Genomic DNA, 17,678 nt, shown 5'->3' on the forward strand with positions numbered 1-17,678 from the left:
TTATTTGTATTTTTTATTTCTTCTTCCTCCTCCTCCCCTCTTCCTCTTCTCTTTCAAGAAGTCCCTTTAGCATCTCTTGTACTACTGGTCTGGTGGCAATGAGCTCCGTTAGCTTTTTCTCATCGGGGAGCGAGGCAAGTATTCTATGGCTCTGGGGGCTCTTTCATATGAGAGGGCTGGAAGAACTTTGAGTTTAACCTAGAGATGGGAAGGCTTGGAGCTTACCTAACGTCTTAAAGCCTGTCTCATAAGATGGGTCTGACTCACTCTATTTCACGCAAAGGAGACACCTGGGACTCGGGCAGAAGTTGTGGGAGCCATATTTCAGTTCAAGGAAGAACTTTCTAACAGTCAAAACTCCAGAAGGTTCAGTGGGAAGGGCGTTCCCTGATTAAAGCCATCTGAGGTGACCTCTGCAGGTAGGCCCCTGCCCTGACTAGGGTGTGAGCCAGAGGACTTCTCCACCTGTCCTCACTCTCTGTGACATCTAAGTGTGTAAGTAAAGTTAATTTTAAAGCACGCTTATAAAAATTCTGAGAAAGTCACAGGGAAGTTGTAGGAGAAGAGGAGAAAACAGTATTGGGGAGTCAACACTTTAAAATAGGGATTTAGGTGTTGGGAGATCTGGACAGCTACATGCAAAAAAATGAAACTCAACCACTAACTTACACCATACAAAAAAAACCCCCTCAAGATGGATAAAAGCCTTAAATATGTCGTGACACCATAAAAGTCCTAGAGGAGAACATAGGCAGGAAAATCTCAGATACTCCACACTGCAAATTTTCACCAGTAAGTCCCCTAGAGCAGGGGCCATAAAGGAAAGAACAAACGAATGGGACTTCATCAAAATAAAAACCTTCTGCATAGCTAAAGAAAACATCAGCAAAATGAAAAGGGAACCAACCAAATGGGAAAATATATTTGCCAATGATACTTCGGACAAGGGTTTGATCTCCAAAATATATAAAGAACTCACACGACTCCACTCCAGGAAGACAAACAATCCAATGGACAAAGGACCTGAACAGACACTTCTCCAAGGAGGACATGCACAGGACCCATAGACATATGAAAGGATGCTCAGCATCACTAGGGATCAGAGAGAAGCAAAATGAAACCACAATGAGGTACCACCTCACACCAGACAGAGTGGCCAACATAAACAAATCAACAAACAAGTGTTGGAGAGGATGCGGAGAAAAGAGAACCCTAGTGCACTGTTGGTGGGAATGAAGACTGGTGAGGCCACTGTGGAAAACAGTATGGAATTTCCTCAGAAAACTAAAAATGGAACTGCCTTTTGACCCAGCAATTCTATTGCTGGGATTATACCCTAAGAGCCCTGAAACACCAATCCAAAAGAACCTATGCACCCCAATGTTCATAGCAGCACAATTTACAATAGCCAAGTGCTGGAAGCAGCCTAAGTGCCCATCAGTAAACAAGTGGATCAAAAATATGTGGTACATTTACACAGCAGAAAGGAAGGAGCTCCTACCCTTTGCTACAGCATGGATGGAAATGGAGAGTATTATGCTAAGTGAAATAAGTCAGGCAGTGAAAGACAAATACAATATGATCTCACCTATAACTGGAACCTAATCAACAAAACAAACAAGCAAGCAAAATTGAACCAGAGACACTGAAATAAAGAACAAACTGACAGTAACCAGAGGGGAGTGGGGCGGGAGATAATGGGGAAAGAGGAAGGGCCAAGTCAAGGAACACACATATAAAGGGCCCATGGACAAAGACAATGGGGGTGGGGGGAGGGCTGAAGGTGGGAGGTGGGTAGGGCAGGGGAGAGTAATAGGGGAAAAATGAGGACAACTATAATTGAACAATAAAAAAAATTAAATAAAATAGGGATTTAAATCAAGAGTTTATTTCAAAGCTTCATATGTGACAACTTCATTCTTAAAAAAATTTTAATTCTCACCTGAGAATATGTTTATTGATTTTAGAAAGAGAGGAAGGGGGAGAGGGAAAGAGAGAGAGAGAGGTGAGAAACATTGATTGGTTGCCTCCCACACACACCCCTACTGGGGACTGAATGAGCAACCTTGGTATGTGCCTTGATGAGGAATTGAACCCACAACCTTTTGGTGTATGGGACGATGCTCCAACCAACTGAGCCATCTGGGCAGGGCCATAAGTACTTGTTGAAAGAAGAGAAGCACTTTGTTCCACGTTTCCAGGACTGTGAATTCAAGCCTCCATCACATACTGTGTTCCCCCAGGAAGGAATGATGGAAATGACCCATCTCATGGCAGCTGAGCCCTTATGTTCTCTTTCTGACCATTGCTGGGGCCCAGAGTGAGGATGCCCCCATTCACACCCACGCCCGGCGTGCAGCTGTTGGAGCTAGTACGCGCAGAAGGCCCCGAGCCCTCCTGCAGGCTCTGCTCCCACTGAGGACACGGGTCTCAGGCTGCCGCTTCTACGAAGGCACTCTTACCAGGCATCCACCAGGTGCCAGGACTCTTCAGAAAATTTGCCAAAATTCTGCGCTCGCGGCATTTATCTAGGGAGAGGGTCTGGGTTTTCCGCAGTGTCTGCAATGTGTTTATGCCTCAAAGAAGGGTGAGACTGACACTCAGAGCAAACCTGCGGCCCCCTCTGGGGGCGTGGCCTCCTCACTCCATGTGGGGTGAGGGGGCAGCATGGTTAGAGAATGGGTTCAGAGTTCCCCCCACCTCTAGAGCACCAAGGCAGAGAAAGTGGGTTGCAGACACCCTTGCTCGTAAGGACGCTGGGCCTTGAGGGCAGAGAGGATGACAAGTTCCCAGCATCTTGACAGGCCCGTCCCTATCAAGCCTGGTGTTGTGAAGCCTCCAGCAGACGGGAGTGACCATTCTGTCACTGTATGACTCACTGACAGTTTTCCTGTCAAAAACGAACAGCGTCAAAGGACTGCCGCACTGCGAAAAGCAGCCTGATGCCCAGATGCGCACAAGCAGGCTCCGAATGAGCCTTCAGGAGGGCGCCCAGCTACCGTGAGACGCGGCCCTTTCCCCTATCACTGCCCCTGCCCCCACCAACATGTGGCATTTCAGTCAATCAAGCAAAAGTATTTCAGTCCTGTCTACATTGAAATGGGGAGGGGGTAAGGTAGAGAACTAGAACCCAGGCCAATACCAAGAGAAATGCTCGCCTCCCCCCGAGGCCTGTGAAAATAAGACTGATGCTCGCCTGTCTGGAAGGACTCTAGCCCTTTTAAGCAGAGAAAAGAACTCGAGCTGTGGAAAAGAAAGCCTTCCGCTCCTGTTGCTTTAAGTAGTGAACGTCCCAATGTGCCTCAAACCCAAGGTGAACCCAAGTGCTCGCCGGGCGCACAAGCCGCAGCCACGGTGCCGGGACTGGCCCGGAGTCTCCTGGCTACGCCTGTGAGCAGACAAGCACACCGAGGCTGTGAACACTTGATTGTGGACTGCCTGCTTTTGCAAACTCACATCCAGCAATCTGCAGGTTATTTCCAGTAGGACATCTAACAGAAACGTTTTATCTTTCAGTGTGAAAACATTTGCTGGTGTTGACTGAAGCGCAGACATTCTGACGTCCATCCACCTGTGATTGTATTAAACGTGTAGTCAGAGATGGTGACATAGAAATGCAGCCAGCTGTCCTTTAAACACACAGATTAGACAGGCCACACGCTTCTCTTTTAATGTATCTGTATTATCTTCACCAGTCAAAACACACATAACACGTTTCATTATAAAACATTCGCGACTTTCCTTTTGAGATATGCAACCTGAAAGGTCCCATCTGTATTTCCTGCTGGCGTGAAGCGTTCGAGGTGCGACATGGGTGCGAAGCAGAAGACCCCCTCCCGCTCAGCCTTTCCCCACTCGCTGGGGCTCTCGGGCTGTGGCTGCAGGCAAGGGCCCTGCTGAGGGAGCCTGGGCTCAGCACTGGTTTGCACTCCAAAGAGAAGACCAGAGCTGGGCTACCATCTCCAGACCATGGCTGACCAGCCCTGAGTAGCCTGTGCTTCTAGAACGCTCTCTCTGAAACCTGGACTGGAAACCAAGACCCATCGAAGTGGAGGCAGGCATTTCTGTTCTGACTGAAAACAAGCAAAATAAAACCTAGTCCAAAATCCAGGCTAATCACAAATTACCTGGCTTATAAAAATATGGGTCCAAAGTAGTTACTTCTGGGGTTGTGTACAGTATAATCGATAAAAATGCGGTGGAGAAGATGAAAAACTGAGCACGTGTTCAGTTCTCATCCACACGAGCACTCACCTGGCGCTGCCCAGCCCAGCCCGCCCGGCTCCCTCGGGAGCAGGGGCCCTGCGGCGGCGGAGGCGCTGCTGTAGGGCTCTGCTGTCTGCAGCCTGCGGCCTGTCCTCCCCAGGTCTCTGCTGGAAACCCGCCCGCAGGGATGCGGGGCCCACCGGGGAGCACACACAGAAATGGATGCGTGAGCGGGCAGCCTGTCTGTGGGGTGCCTGGTGAGGGGGCCTCCCTGCACCCTCTGCACGGGGTGCTGCATTTACATAGCTTAGGGCACATAATACATTTAAAAAACTCTCCCCTTTCTTTGATTTTCTTTTTAAAGATAGGTTTACTACAGCTTCTAAAAAGAATGTAGGTTACAAAGAAGGCCATTTTAAGATGCTTTTATATGTGTAGTAACAACTTTCTTCACTCTACCATCAGGCCTCCAAAACCAAAACCATCCCAAGTCCCACAAAAGTTGCTTCTGCCTCAGTCCAAGTTAGTATTTCCTTCTTGTACTTGAACGTGTCTAAATCTCAAACTATAAAACTATTATTTCAGTATTACATTTGCTCATCAAAGGTTCCACTTCCCAGTGATGAGGCCAACCAACGAGATACAACTGGTGCAGACAGGACCACGTATTTTAGACAATATTTATAAGCTTTCTCATCATAGTCCCTCCACAGAACAGTCCTATAGGATGCTGACCCACCAGCTTCCGAAATGACCAAACACAGGACACGACCCTGAAACAGAACAGAGCCCAGGGGAAGCACCACGCACACAGGGGGCCGGCGGGCCGGCAGCCCGGCAGCTCCGTTTCTGCGGCGACACTCGGGTCCTCAGCATCGCAGTGAACCGTGAGGAAGCCCACGTGCAAAGTCTGAAAGTACCCCTTTCAGGTGAGCAGTTTAAATCGGGAACACCCAACAGTTAGTCACTATTCTTTCAGGCATCTGCCTCCCCACCCCCAGTTTTCCTGGAACACTCGGGGTTCCCTGAGGGCAAGGTGTGGCCACCAAGTGGGGAACCACCGTCAGGTGCCAGCGTCTGCCCAGTTCCTCAGACAGACCCAGGGAGGGAGACTGTCACACACAGGTGAAGGAGAACATGGCCTGTGACGTCACACACGCCTGGAGTAATGATGCCAGCAGGGACCCGAGGTGCTGCGGGCAGAGCGAGCACAGCTGGAGGTGCCTGGGGTCGCCTCCAGGGATCATGCTGTAGTGCTCTGCTCCAGGGAGGTAACGGGTTCCCGGAGCTAACTGCCATCATGTTATTGAAGTGTCGGCTAATACAGTGAGTTTCTAGGTAGCATTATAAATTAGTAGTAAGTCCGGAAGACCCAGAAAAGAGAGTTAGGGAGAGTAAGATTCAAAGGTATACACGTCTTACGCAGCACAAACAAAGACTTGAGCTTTCATCTTGCAGTGAAGCCGAAGGGGCAGCCACCCCAGACCACGACGACTTGGAGAGACCAGGGTGGGCACATAAGTGTCGTGGTTTTAGCAGAGATAACTCTCAGCCCCAAACATGACACGCTCTTTAAAAGTTCTATTTTTTATTTATTAAATAGATTTAATTATATTCCTTCTGAAATACAAAAGATAGAATAAATCATACCATAAAAGGTGAGATATGATAATAGGATGGTGGCCAATTAATACACGTAAATCTATTTTTCCTCTGGACAGGGCGCCAAGTACTTAAGAGGATTAAGAGATAATTCTAGAAGCAGCACTACCTGGAAGACTATTGGGCATTTAAATATTGATTTCCAAAGTGACAGATGGCAAGTGGGAGCAAGCATTTGTGGTCACATGCATATAAGTCCCAACAGTGACTGAGGATGAGAAATCGTCACGACGATCACAGTACAACTTAAAAAACACTCATCCCCTCTAAGGGCTCACCTGAAATGGCCGTGAACAAAATCTCTCCAGACACACCTGCTTCACCGTATGCCCCAGGCAGGCGACACGAGGAGGGCCGGGCGGGGCCCGTGTTTCTTACATGCAGAGCACGGCTTTGTCTATTTGGGTCCATCAGCTCCTGGCACCGCAGGCCCATGGACGCAAGAGTTCCTCACGGTTGACAAGCACGCCGTGTCTCCCGCATCACCGACACCCTTCGAGGGGCCCCGTGGAGGCGTCGAGGCTGCTGTCGGTGTCCGAGGCCAGTGTCTGCTCGGTGGACATGGACGAGATGTCGTTGATGGAGGGCGACTGGGAAGGCGTGGCGGCGCTGCTTACGGCTGCATCTGTGCTAAGAGAAGCAAGCGTAATGAAACCCGACGCACGCCGCTGCGGCAGAGCGGGCGCTGCGGCCTCGGCACTCCCCGCTCCGGTCCGGGGTCAGTGTCAGTGGGAAGTTGGTCAGCTGCTCGTTCAGGGTGCTTCCTGGAGTCTGTCTCGAGGCCGGGAAAACAAACACTCCTGTGTTTCCCTGCGCCGTGCCCTTTTCTTCCCGGAGGCCAAGCATCTACACGCATTCGTGTATAATCACCTTAACTACTTAACAGTACCTGCCAGTCTAAAAAGGGTGTGAAAGAAAATCCCCTGAATTCACCCTAAAATTGTCAGTATCTCAAAAGGCTTAAGCCCAAATAGGATTCAAATATCATCGGACATTTTGATGATAGTTTCAAACACTTAATCCAAGGAAAACAGCGTCAAGCTCTGAAGAATTCTTCTGCAATAACAGCACCTTCTAAAAGAAGGGCTGTATGCAAACAAACGAAAGAGGAAAAATGCAGTGGCCTCTTGTTCGTTTTATTTTTGTTTCAGAAATCTGCGAAACTGGCATTTCAAGGCAGGTGCAATGACCCTGTCTCCTCTCTGCGCTTTCGGGTCTGGGCACGAGTAAAACTCCCAGGCTGCAGAGGCCCGCGTCTCCCGCCTGAACCCTGGGCTCAGCTCACAGGAGGCTCCTAGCCTCGAGCTGGAGCTGCAGGACTGCTGGAGGCCGGGCCGGGTCAGGCTGATGAAAACGTCAGTGTGAGGAGCACGCGGCACCCGAGGCCCAGGAGCAGGGGCGAGGGAGCCGCTGTGGCTGAGGAGTCCCAATTACCAAGTGGGTAGCGCCCCACGCACAGACGTGAACACCACATGCTGATGCTGGGGCCACACGGTCACCTCGCTACCCATCAGCTGCTCCCACTGGGAAGCTCAAGGACAAACGGGATAACTGTATGAACCATCTTCTCAAAAGAAAACCAATTCCACTGTACCTACGCTCACATTAATTTTCTTGTTTAACTGGGTGGGGCCAGTACAAAGTGGGTCACGCACATTGAAAAGGCTTTAAATTCAGTTTCCTCATCTACAAATGGAGGGGACGGCAGCTGCTGCAAGATGAACAAGAAGGTTCGTAACAACGTTGGTTCACTGCCCGGCGGCTAAGAACAACGTCAGCCGCCACCCCCAGGACAAACCCAAATGGGGGAGACGGACTCACAGAGGGAGTTTTCAAGTCCAGCGCCGGTCCAGCTGGCCTCCCCACCACCGCCGTCCGCAGAAGCTGACCAGGGGAAGGCAAATGCACTCACGCTCTGAAAGCAAGGACTAACCTGAAGGCTGATCTTTGACCACACCGTTCTTGCTTCTTTCTTCCCAGTCCATCACTTCTTTGTAAATCAGCTCTGCAGACACAAGTGCAAGGTAAAGGCTCCGTCAGCCTCCTGACGTTGCTGAGCCCCGCCTCCGGGTCCCCAGGAGCCACTCCTGGGCACTGCACCAGGTCACTTTCCATTGTGACACATGGTCCGCTCACAAAGACAGTCCACCTGGACCAAACTATCCATGTTTTAATCAATCACATCTTTTCAACCAAACAATATCAAGGCTGCCAAAAACGTAGGTGGTTCTGGGTCCACAGAGGGGTTTTACACAGGATGGGGGGTGGGGGGCGGTTAGAGAGAGGGAGAGAGAGCTAGCAAGGCGGCTCTCACACAACGTCTGTGAGTGGCAGATGTTCTCGCCCCCATTCGCATGCTTCTCCCCATTGTTACTGGGGTTTCTTCTCCACACATGACCAGCATCCACAGGGGCTAGACGCCTCTCCGGACTGGCCAGAAATTAATCCAAATACCTACCTTTTCCCTTGGCTTCAACCCCAGTTTTCACTTATGAGAAAGACAATCACCAGTTACGCAGGCTATTAGGGGCCCTTTGAAGTTCGGTACTCGTGACCTGAAAGGAGCCAGTCTCCTGCACGCAGCGTGGGGCGCAGGCCCTGCTGAGAGTGGGGGCAGGTCCCGGGCCCCCTGGCCCCTGGGAGGGCCCCGGGGCGGGGCTGCTACCACTTCTGTGTGACCATGGCTCCCAGCTCCCCCCGGACTCTCTTCTTCAATGAAAAATCATCTTCTTATGAAAAATTCTCTTTAATGCTGGTTTGCTTGGTTAATCTTATACTGGTAATAAAAATTATTTGCATATTTCTGATCCCCAATTTTGCCCAAATTCTATTTTGAAACACACTTCCAACTCCATGACTTGTACGTGCAGCAGAAGCTCCCACGGCCCCAGTGAAGGTGCCCATCTGCCTCGCGGGGACGTGCACATTCGGGCTCTTCGACAATTTTGCAACACGCTATCCAGGTGAGCGTGGTACCATCACTGAGTCTAGTTTACAGACCAGGATTTGCTCATGTGAAAAAACCCTATTTTTCTCTTTCGAAGCCAAAAACAAACAGTTCCTCTTTAATTCTGCCACTTCCAAGCTCTCTCTCCTGGGGAGCGAGAAGAGGATGGTGGCCTGAAAGTGAAAGCTGTCCCTTCACGGGACTTCAGGGCGTGACCTAAGTAAGGATGAAAATTCGTAAGCTCGCCCTTACCTTTCCACTCTTCGATTGCATGTTCTCTTTCTTCCAGCTGGGCATCGTAAATCTGAGGTGGTGGCTAAAAATTAAATTACACGTAAAGTCAACAGTTCACAAAATAATGAGGCATGAAGAAAAGGCAGAACCGCTCGGAAGACTTTCTCACCTATTTCTGATATGATACGTATTTTGCTGTGTATAAGGTGAGCTTTTTTGCCCAAATTTTTGAGGGAGAAATAAGGGTGCACAATTATACATGGGTAGGATTAATTCCCGTGTATAATGTTATACACGGGAATTACCGTATTTGGCAATGTATAAGGCATACTCACGTTTTTGGCGCGAACTTCCAGGAAAAATCTTTCATTTTAATTCAATTACTTATTTATTTGTATTTAGAAGCAAAACTGATTATTGTATTTCGGGGTATTATTTTGCATACGGATATTGTTATTGCTTTCTAGAGTTACATTTTGAACGTATTAGCATAAATAAAAGAATTAAAATCATTTATATAGTTATAGAATTAACACTACCCATGTATAACGCACATCCTTATTTTTCCCTCAAAAATTTGGGCAAAGAAGTACACATTATACATGGTAAAATACAGGAGTTTCTTTCAAACGTGGCTCATGAAAGGTTTCTTCGTAAGTGTGATATGTCAGTTTTAAGATCAAAATACCGCATTTTGCCGTGTATAATGAGCTCCTATGTACAACATGCACCCAAGTGCTTGGTCCAAACTTTCAGGAAAAAAAATTTCTTGTTTTAATTTTTAAATTCAATTATTCATTTGTGTTCAGGCACAAAACCAATTATCGTATTCCAGGGTATTATTTTGCATATGGATATCGTTATTGCTTCCTAGAGTTACACTTTTAATGCATACACATAAACAAAATAATTAAAAACATTTAAAATATTTCTAAAATTTATTTTATTTTTAGACAGAGGGGAAAGGAGGGAGAAAGAGAGGGAGAGAATCATCAATGTGTGGTTGCCTCCCATGTGCCCCCCACTGGGGACCCAGCCTGCAACCGAGGCACGTGCCCTGACTGGGAATTGAACCAGTGACCCTTTGGTTCGCAGGCCCGCGCTCAATCTACTGAGCCACACCAGCCAGGGCTAAAAACATTTGTATAGATATGGAATTAGTACCACCCATGTATAATGCTCATCCTTATTTTTCCCTAAAAAATTTGGGCAAAAAAGTGTGCATTATACACAGCAAAATAATTAAGAAAAAATTACCAAAAAAAAAAGGAGTTATTATGATCCTCTTTATAATCACGACCTCAAAACACTCTAAATGTAGCTGCTCCAATGCAGCTATAAAATGAGCCCTCACAGCTGCTTCCTGCCGACCGGCCGGACAGCGCTGTGCTGGGACACATGGCAGGGGGCTCGCGCGCCAGACACACCGTTCTCCAGTTGGAACTCCGAGCACAACCCCCACTCATCCGTGCACTGCTTCACAACGTGCTTAAAAACCACACGTTGAGGTATCGGCCTCTTTTCATATAAAACACTGTTTAAAATGGTGATTGAATCCACAGGCCAAGACATCCCAGTGTGCGCTGTGTGACTCACAGTGACAGATCACCCAAGACAGACCACCCAGGGCAGAGCGCTGCGGGGAATGCCCAGGGGCACCTGTGCAGAGCGCAGCGCCCCCTGCAGGAGCCCCGGGAGGGACAGACACACCAGGATTTTCAACAGGTCTCAGCCTGACTGGGGCCTGAACGAGACGGTGGGACCAAAGCCAGGCGCACAGTGGCAGCTTAGAGATGGTAACATGAGGACCACTTGCCAGTGCCGCAGCCCTGAAAACAATTTTACTGCCGCAGCACAAGCTCGTGCGCTCCTGAGGAACTCGGAGCTACAGCCCCAGAACAAGTGTCCCAACAGGCTGCCGCCCTGGTCACGTGGCCTCTTTGTGGTCCTCTGAAATCCAGGGCTTGCCGTCCTTACACGGCCATTCCGGACCCCGGCAGTCTCTCCCCACAGCTGCTTGCTCACCGCTTCTGCTTCAGCGGGGTCGTACCACACGGCGATGTAAGGGTGGCGCAGGGCCTCGTCCACGGAGATTCTCTTGTCAGGGTCTATCACGAGCATTTTTGACAGCAGATCTCTGGCTTGACTTGCTAGCGTGAAAAAGAGTGACGACAAAGTACTAGGTTAGTAACTAACGCTGTCTATCTGAAAACTGCACAGTAAGCAGCTATGGGTGACAGCACAGAGCAAGGATGCAATAACTCCAATAGTTTCTCGATTGGTTCAAGATCAATAGAGCCTTTTTCTTCAAGAAGAAGTGAAGCAGCCCTGGCTGGTGTGGCTCAGTGGATTGAGTGCCGTCCTGCAAACCAAAGGGTCGTGGGTTCAATTCCCAGTCAGGGCACATGCTTGGATTGTGGGCTAGGCCCCCAGCAGGGGGCGCACAAGAGGCAACCACACACGGATGTTTCTCCCCCTCTCTCCAAAAATAAATAAATAAACTTAAAAAAAAAAAAAAAGGATAAGTGGAACAGCCCCTTTCACTAGAAACTGGGCTTTCAAATGTGGTTTCAGCCACTGGACATGGGCGGGAAGGACAGGGCCCCAGGCTGCGCGGCCCTGGCCAGGGCTGTGCGGGGCTGAGTGTCGGTGGCACTGCCATCTGCCAGGGCAGGAAGCACCGGCGAGCACTTCCTTCTGATGTAGAACAGACCTTACAAGCCACACGATAACCTCACGCTCACCCAGCACAGAACACTTCACCGATGCCTCGGCTCTGCCTACCTGTATACAATGTTGTCAACATTCACTTTTCAAAAAATCTAGAGATTAGTACAATAGTTAGAAAAAACCAAAAACTTCAATAACTTAGTTAAACACAAGGCTCACGCAGGTTTTGGCAATTAAAGTTGAGGTGTACAGGCAAAGGAGAGAGAGGGCTTTTCTGACCGAGGGGCAGTTCACCTTGATGTGGATAAGAATAAACCTACTCTCCCTTAAATCACACTTTAGTGATGCACACAGAAGGGAAGGAATTTTTTCATTAGAACTACTATCATATGGTTTCTGACTTTTCAACTGGGCTAGATCTTTAGTCAAGCGTTCTGTAAACCTGAAGACTTGTAAAGTACCAATTGCTATAACTAACACAGGAGCCTTTCAGGCTGGTGGGAGTATTTTTATTTTGGCCAAAGGCTTTAGTTAAACCATTTTATTGAGGACAAAACTTCCAGGTCGTGAAGCTTTCTCTCCAGAACGCTTTCATGCTGGCCTGTAAGTGGCTTTTACTCGAGGGTTCCAACTACTGTGCCTCCCAATGTTCCCAGGTTTTTAGAATGCAAACATGCAAAATGAAAGCTTCACCCAGACTATGAAAGTTAGTACAAGAAAAGAGGACATCTTACTTTTAATTTTGTCTCGTTCCGATTCTGATGGGAATATCCAATCTGGGAAGAGTTCTTCAAATTTGATTCCCGGGTACTTTGGTCTGTTTTCTACATAATTCCTCACTGTCGGCTGGAGTTTCTTCATGAAATCTGCAGATGGCGTTCCTAACTGCTCAATCACTTTATTCCACTGATCAATATCTGAGGAGTCTCTTGAGGAAAATACAACTGAAATGCCTTATATTCCCATTACATGAAGCAGCATCACTCAAAGAAAAATACATTATATTTATACCTGCCAACAAGTAAGTAACTAGGCCACCCCACTGGGTCATTTTTAAATAATATTCAAATAAGGTTTGAGTGTCCAAGTTTAGATCATTAAAACAAACAAACAAAACTCTTACCCTCTGCATCTCTATTACATCAACACAATGAGGTCTCCATGCCTTCCCATTCCAGGTCAAATTAGTTACCTTGTAACTGAAGAGTAACTATGACAGAAACACTTATACATGAAATTAGACTGTAATTACACGGGCAAGTTGAAATCAGTTTTCATACTAAAGCTATGTCAGATCTCAAGCTCCTGAAGTGGGGAGACCTATGGGACCCCTCGGCTCACAGATGGGGAAGCAGGGCCCCCTGAGGCAGGGCCCACACCTGCCGCTTAGCTACCATTCCCACATGTAGTAAAAAACAAACAAGCAAGAGTTGTCTGTACCTGCATCTCTAATTCCCAGCCTCTCTTTCTCTCTTAAAAGTCCTCTTGTCAGACTTTCCCCCTATCACTCCATGAAAACTGGCCCATTGAGGCTGCCAGTGACCACCCCTTATTCCTCACCTTTCTGACAGCATCACGTGGCTCCCCTCAGTACCTTTCCTCCGGGCCTCTCAGGCCCCCTCTCTGGGAGGGGCCTCTGCTTCCTTTCCGGCTCCTCTTCTTTCTGCCACCCCGGGCACGGCCCCCTTCTTCTCTCTCTCAGCCTTCCACACCCGAGTCTTGGCTTTACTCAGCACAGCAGACTGACCACGCCCATTTATTTCTCCATCCCTCGCCTCCTTCCTGCGCTCTCGAGGGTCCGACAGACATCTCAGACCCTGACCAGGCTCTCCTGAAGGGCTAACCTTCAAGACAGGTGCAGTGTTTCAGCCCTCCCGGCCGCCTGCCCCCTGCCATCCTGGTGGTCTCCTTGCTTCAGCCCTTGACCTTGCAGGTCTAACCCTCGGCTCGGCAGCTGGGCCACCCTTTCCCACTGAAAGTCAGATGGAAGCCTAGGAACGGGTGGGTGCTCAATAAATAGCTACTGGATCTGTGCTGGGCAGTTAGAGCAGGGCAAGGAGGGTGGGCCAGGCGCAGAAGGTCACCAGGTGGAAAGCCCCAGGGGTCTAGCAACGGGCAGAACTGGGAAAGCAAAGACTTGGCCCCCAGGGCGACCTTTCCTCCTTTGGAATGTCACTGGTCCCCTGACCTCTTGTCTCCTGGCATGACGCTGCTAGTCATGTGGGTTAGACCCCCTTAGAATGGGAATGAACAAGGGGGTCAGAACAGCCCCTAAGCAGGGAGCCCCAGGACAGCGAGGTTCTGACCTGCATCCAACCTGCATCCAATACAGCCAGGTCTCAGTTATGTTTCAGCTCCAGGCCCAGAAAAGCTGCAACCAGACAAGCGGCACCATGGCTGCCTGAGGACCCCGTGCCCTGGCACCCACCAGTCAGTGGAGGCGACCACCGGGAAAGGACTCACCTGGACACTGACGAATATTCTATTGAGACCCTCCTGTGGGACCTCCCCTAACATCTCCACTCTTAAAGCCCAGGACGGAGGACCAGCACACTCTCCCTCCTCGGAGCACCTGGCGTCTCTCCTCCCCACCTCTTCCCCCAGGTGTGCCACCTTACCCTTCTCTGGCCTAAGGTCCAACGGCCCTTCTTTCACCTGTTACTTGTTTCCTGGGCCCATTCCTTCTACCGCTCGCTTCTTCTGCCTCTGCGACTTTCTAACCACATGTTCTCTCACAGTTTGAGCCGTGGCTCCGAATTATTTCCCAGCCAGAACTCAAGTACTGAGGTTGCCGAACCGAGATCGGGTCTGACCCCACCGGTCCAACACCAGGTGCCGTTCTCGCCGCTGCCAGCAGGTTCATGCCGAAGGGTCAGGTCAACAGAGAACCATGGGGGGGGGCCGGCAACAGGAGGACACGTCCCACCGGCCTGGCTGACGTCCTGGGTGTGTGCAGGCACCACTGTGCTCTCGTTATACCACATAGAAGCCGGGGCTTGGAGAGGCCTTGACTTCTCAAGGGTGCAGACAGCACGGGGGAGCCAGAATTTGGGCCCGTGGTGGCCTGGCTAAAGCTTTCTCCTTCTTACAGGCCACGTTAGGGCAGGAGTTCCTTTTCTACCCCAGGTCACGCATCTAAAATAATCTATGAAGTTGCAATCTGGTTTCCAGAATCTTTTTCTATCCTAGTAGTAATTCTTAACCGAATGTATGAAAAATTGGCAAAGTTATCTTTGGAAAATTATGTTAATCTCCATGTGTGTTCTGAGAATGACATTAGGTGACCTTATATATATAACTATTAATTACTGACACGGCAAGGTATTAATATGTAAAGCAGGAATTTTAAATAAATGCACCAAAAAGTACCCATATTTTTCATTTTTATACTTTCTGAAAAGAACATTTCTTAATACAAAAAGAAAAGGCACAAAATGAATAAGAATTGAGACAACCTGAATGCTAAGTAGATACTTCCATATTATTTATCTTTAGAATGTGTCAACTTTTCCCTTTTTAATTGATTTTATTTGCAAAATAAAGGCCTCCTCACAGTTTGAAACAAGTGAGTCTAAGGTAGGCTATGGGAAACTGCTAGAAAATTTATTAGAACAAAATCACATGCTGTATTTAATTTCACATAAAATCTGTGATGTGGAAAATGTAAAGGAAGGTAAATAAAATCACAGAAACAAAATCTTTTCATTCCAAATTTGTGTTGTGAAGAATTTATAATACAAGAAAACCACCCTCATGAAATTATAAAAAACTAAAATTACTTTAGCAAAATACAAACATTTACTACACAGCTTGATTTCCTTTAAAAATAACCATCAATCGGCAATGAACTGAGACACTTAAAGCTTTCATAAAAAAACAAAAACAAAAGCAAAAACCAAAAACTAATGAAAATATTAAGTGGTGAGAACACAAATAAAAAAGGACGTATGTGAAGAACAATGTTTGAGTAAAAAATATTAACGATGGAGGAATATGAGGGGAGAAAGCTGTTATATTATCTACTCTACTTCATGCTATGTCATTGATATGATTTCCTGACCACAGGATAAGTTAATATCTTGCATTTTATATTTATTTAGACTTCCCAGTGTCTCACAAAATAACCTGCTAAAAGGATCTTTTAAAAACTTCTATAAAATGTCAGCAGAGTAACAGACAAGAAAATTCACCATATATTGTTCCTCACAAACTTTCCCTTCAATCTCTTTCATTTAGGTTGTATGTAGTGTGCTTCAGTTCTTTGGGGGAAGTATTTTAAGTACATGGATAATTAACCAAATGGTGTATCAATGTAATAATGCAGTAACACTGGCCTATTAGATTCAGATAGCAACTTGCCTAGTTAAATTAATTGAATGAACTACGTAAACAGTATTTGCATTTATATCAGAATACATTCATCAAACAGTAAATAAGTTTCGAATAAGCTACTTTTGATAAAATTAGGAGCCAATTATAACTGGTTTAACTTAACTCCAAACCTCGATAAAATCATTGGAGGTAGTCGAGTGACAAAGGAAATGCCAAAGTGAGCCGTTTGGTTGGTGATGCTAACTGGACAAGCGCACTAAAGCCCCGTGACCCCGGTCTGGACGTGGGACAGTCCCGTCTGAGTGCTGGCTGCCCGAGGGTTTAAGGGAAGCGCGGCGGGGAGGCCCCAGGAAGGATACGGTCAGTGCCTTGGAATATCACACAACCTTTCACCAGCTCGCCCATGATGCACCCCACTGACCAGATGTCAACTGAAAATAAAATGAAATGATAAAATTATAAAGTGCCATGAACAAAACAAAGGTGAGGAAAAGGAACTCTCACACTAAACACACAAACGTGGAAGAACCAATTGCTGAGGGTGAACATCACACAGCGTGAACGCTGTCGGCATCCATTAGAGCCGCTGGGGTGCAGAAACGTGGGGTTTCAGTGCCGAAGATTCCAAAACTCTATAGCTTAAAAAACGAACGAAACCCTAGGAGTAAGCAGTGCCTGTCCACCCAAAGCTGCTCCAGGCCACACCCCCTCTGCCCAGCCCTGTGGCCAAGGCAGGGCCTCCCTGTGAAGGATACAGTCTCTTCCTGGGAACAGGACTTTATGGAGGACCATTTCTGCCATGATGCACCCGACAGACCAGATGTCCACTACCAAAACCAGGTGATTAAAACCAGCAGGAGACCCACACCTCTTTCCTCAGAGCCCCTCCCACACAAACACAAACCCCGCTGGTTGAGGGGAGCTTTTGAAAAGGCCCCACACCTCCTAAAGACCCTTTTCGAAGCCGCCTGTCAGCAGCAGTGGGGCCGCACAGAGGCAGGCTTGCGTTCCTGGGGCCAGCTTTCCTCCGCCTGCCCAGGCCTCAGGCAGCAGGCAGAGGCTGTTCGGTGCCCCTGCTGCAGGGTGGGGTTGGGGGGAAGGTGTCCAGGAATCTTCTCTCCCTTCTACAGGAAACGAGAGAAGCCCATAGAGCGGGGTCTCTCAGAGTGGGCGCACAGGTTACAGAACAGCTAACTCAACCTGAAGCAAAACCCACTTCATGATTCAGGCAAACATTCAGCTTTCTTTCTTTTTGACAAATTTGTGGAAAGCTAAGTTTGAAAGAGCTCTGACAATGCTAAAATAAGTTTTGATGTTAAAAAAACCCCACCAATTTTATGCCTGAAGAAGATGTATCATTCTGTCTAGGTCAAGTTCAAAGATAAGCAAAACCAATCAATGGTGCTAGAAACTAGGGTAAAGGCTTCCCTTGGGGCTGAGACCTGGGGGACTGGGGCGGGGCAGAGGGGGGGGGCTGCTGGCATGTGGCTGCGTTCCCATGGAGTGCACACAGGAAATCTGCAAACTTTCCTGTAAGTATGTTATACTTTGATAAACATTCAAAAACATTAACTTCAAAGGTTCAAATGACTTTAACTCACGGAAATAAAAAATTAATGATTTCTTA

General features: G+C 48.0%; 1 protein-coding gene across 3 annotated transcripts in view; it reads right to left on the reverse strand.

Moving 5' to 3' along the window:
• Positions 1-5,387: 5,387 nt before the first annotated feature.
• The window catches only part of MAPK9 (mitogen-activated protein kinase 9), a 41,917-nt gene continuing 29,626 nt past the window's right edge, over positions 5,388-17,678 (reverse strand). For 2 of the 3 annotated variants that reach the window (XM_024551235.4, XM_045188274.3), the window contains exons 7-12: positions 16,411-16,482; positions 12,454-12,636; positions 11,075-11,199; positions 9,068-9,131; positions 7,802-7,873; positions 5,393-6,493 (exon numbers count right to left, since the gene is read on the reverse strand). In XM_024551235.4, coding sequence (XP_024407003.1) covers positions 6,351-6,493; positions 7,802-7,873; positions 9,068-9,131; positions 11,075-11,199; positions 12,454-12,636; positions 16,411-16,482 — 659 coding nt within the window. In that variant the 3' untranslated portion in view covers positions 5,393-6,350. Of the gene's footprint in view, positions 6,499-7,801; positions 7,874-9,067; positions 9,132-11,074; positions 11,200-12,453; positions 12,637-16,410; positions 16,483-17,678 lie in introns of all 3 variants that reach the window. The other variant, XM_024551237.4, reaches the window with a different exon arrangement.

This window comes from Desmodus rotundus, chromosome 10 (genome assembly GCF_022682495.2).
Source record: "Desmodus rotundus isolate HL8 chromosome 10, HLdesRot8A.1, whole genome shotgun sequence".
NCBI lineage: Eukaryota > Metazoa > Chordata > Mammalia > Chiroptera > Phyllostomidae > Desmodus > Desmodus rotundus.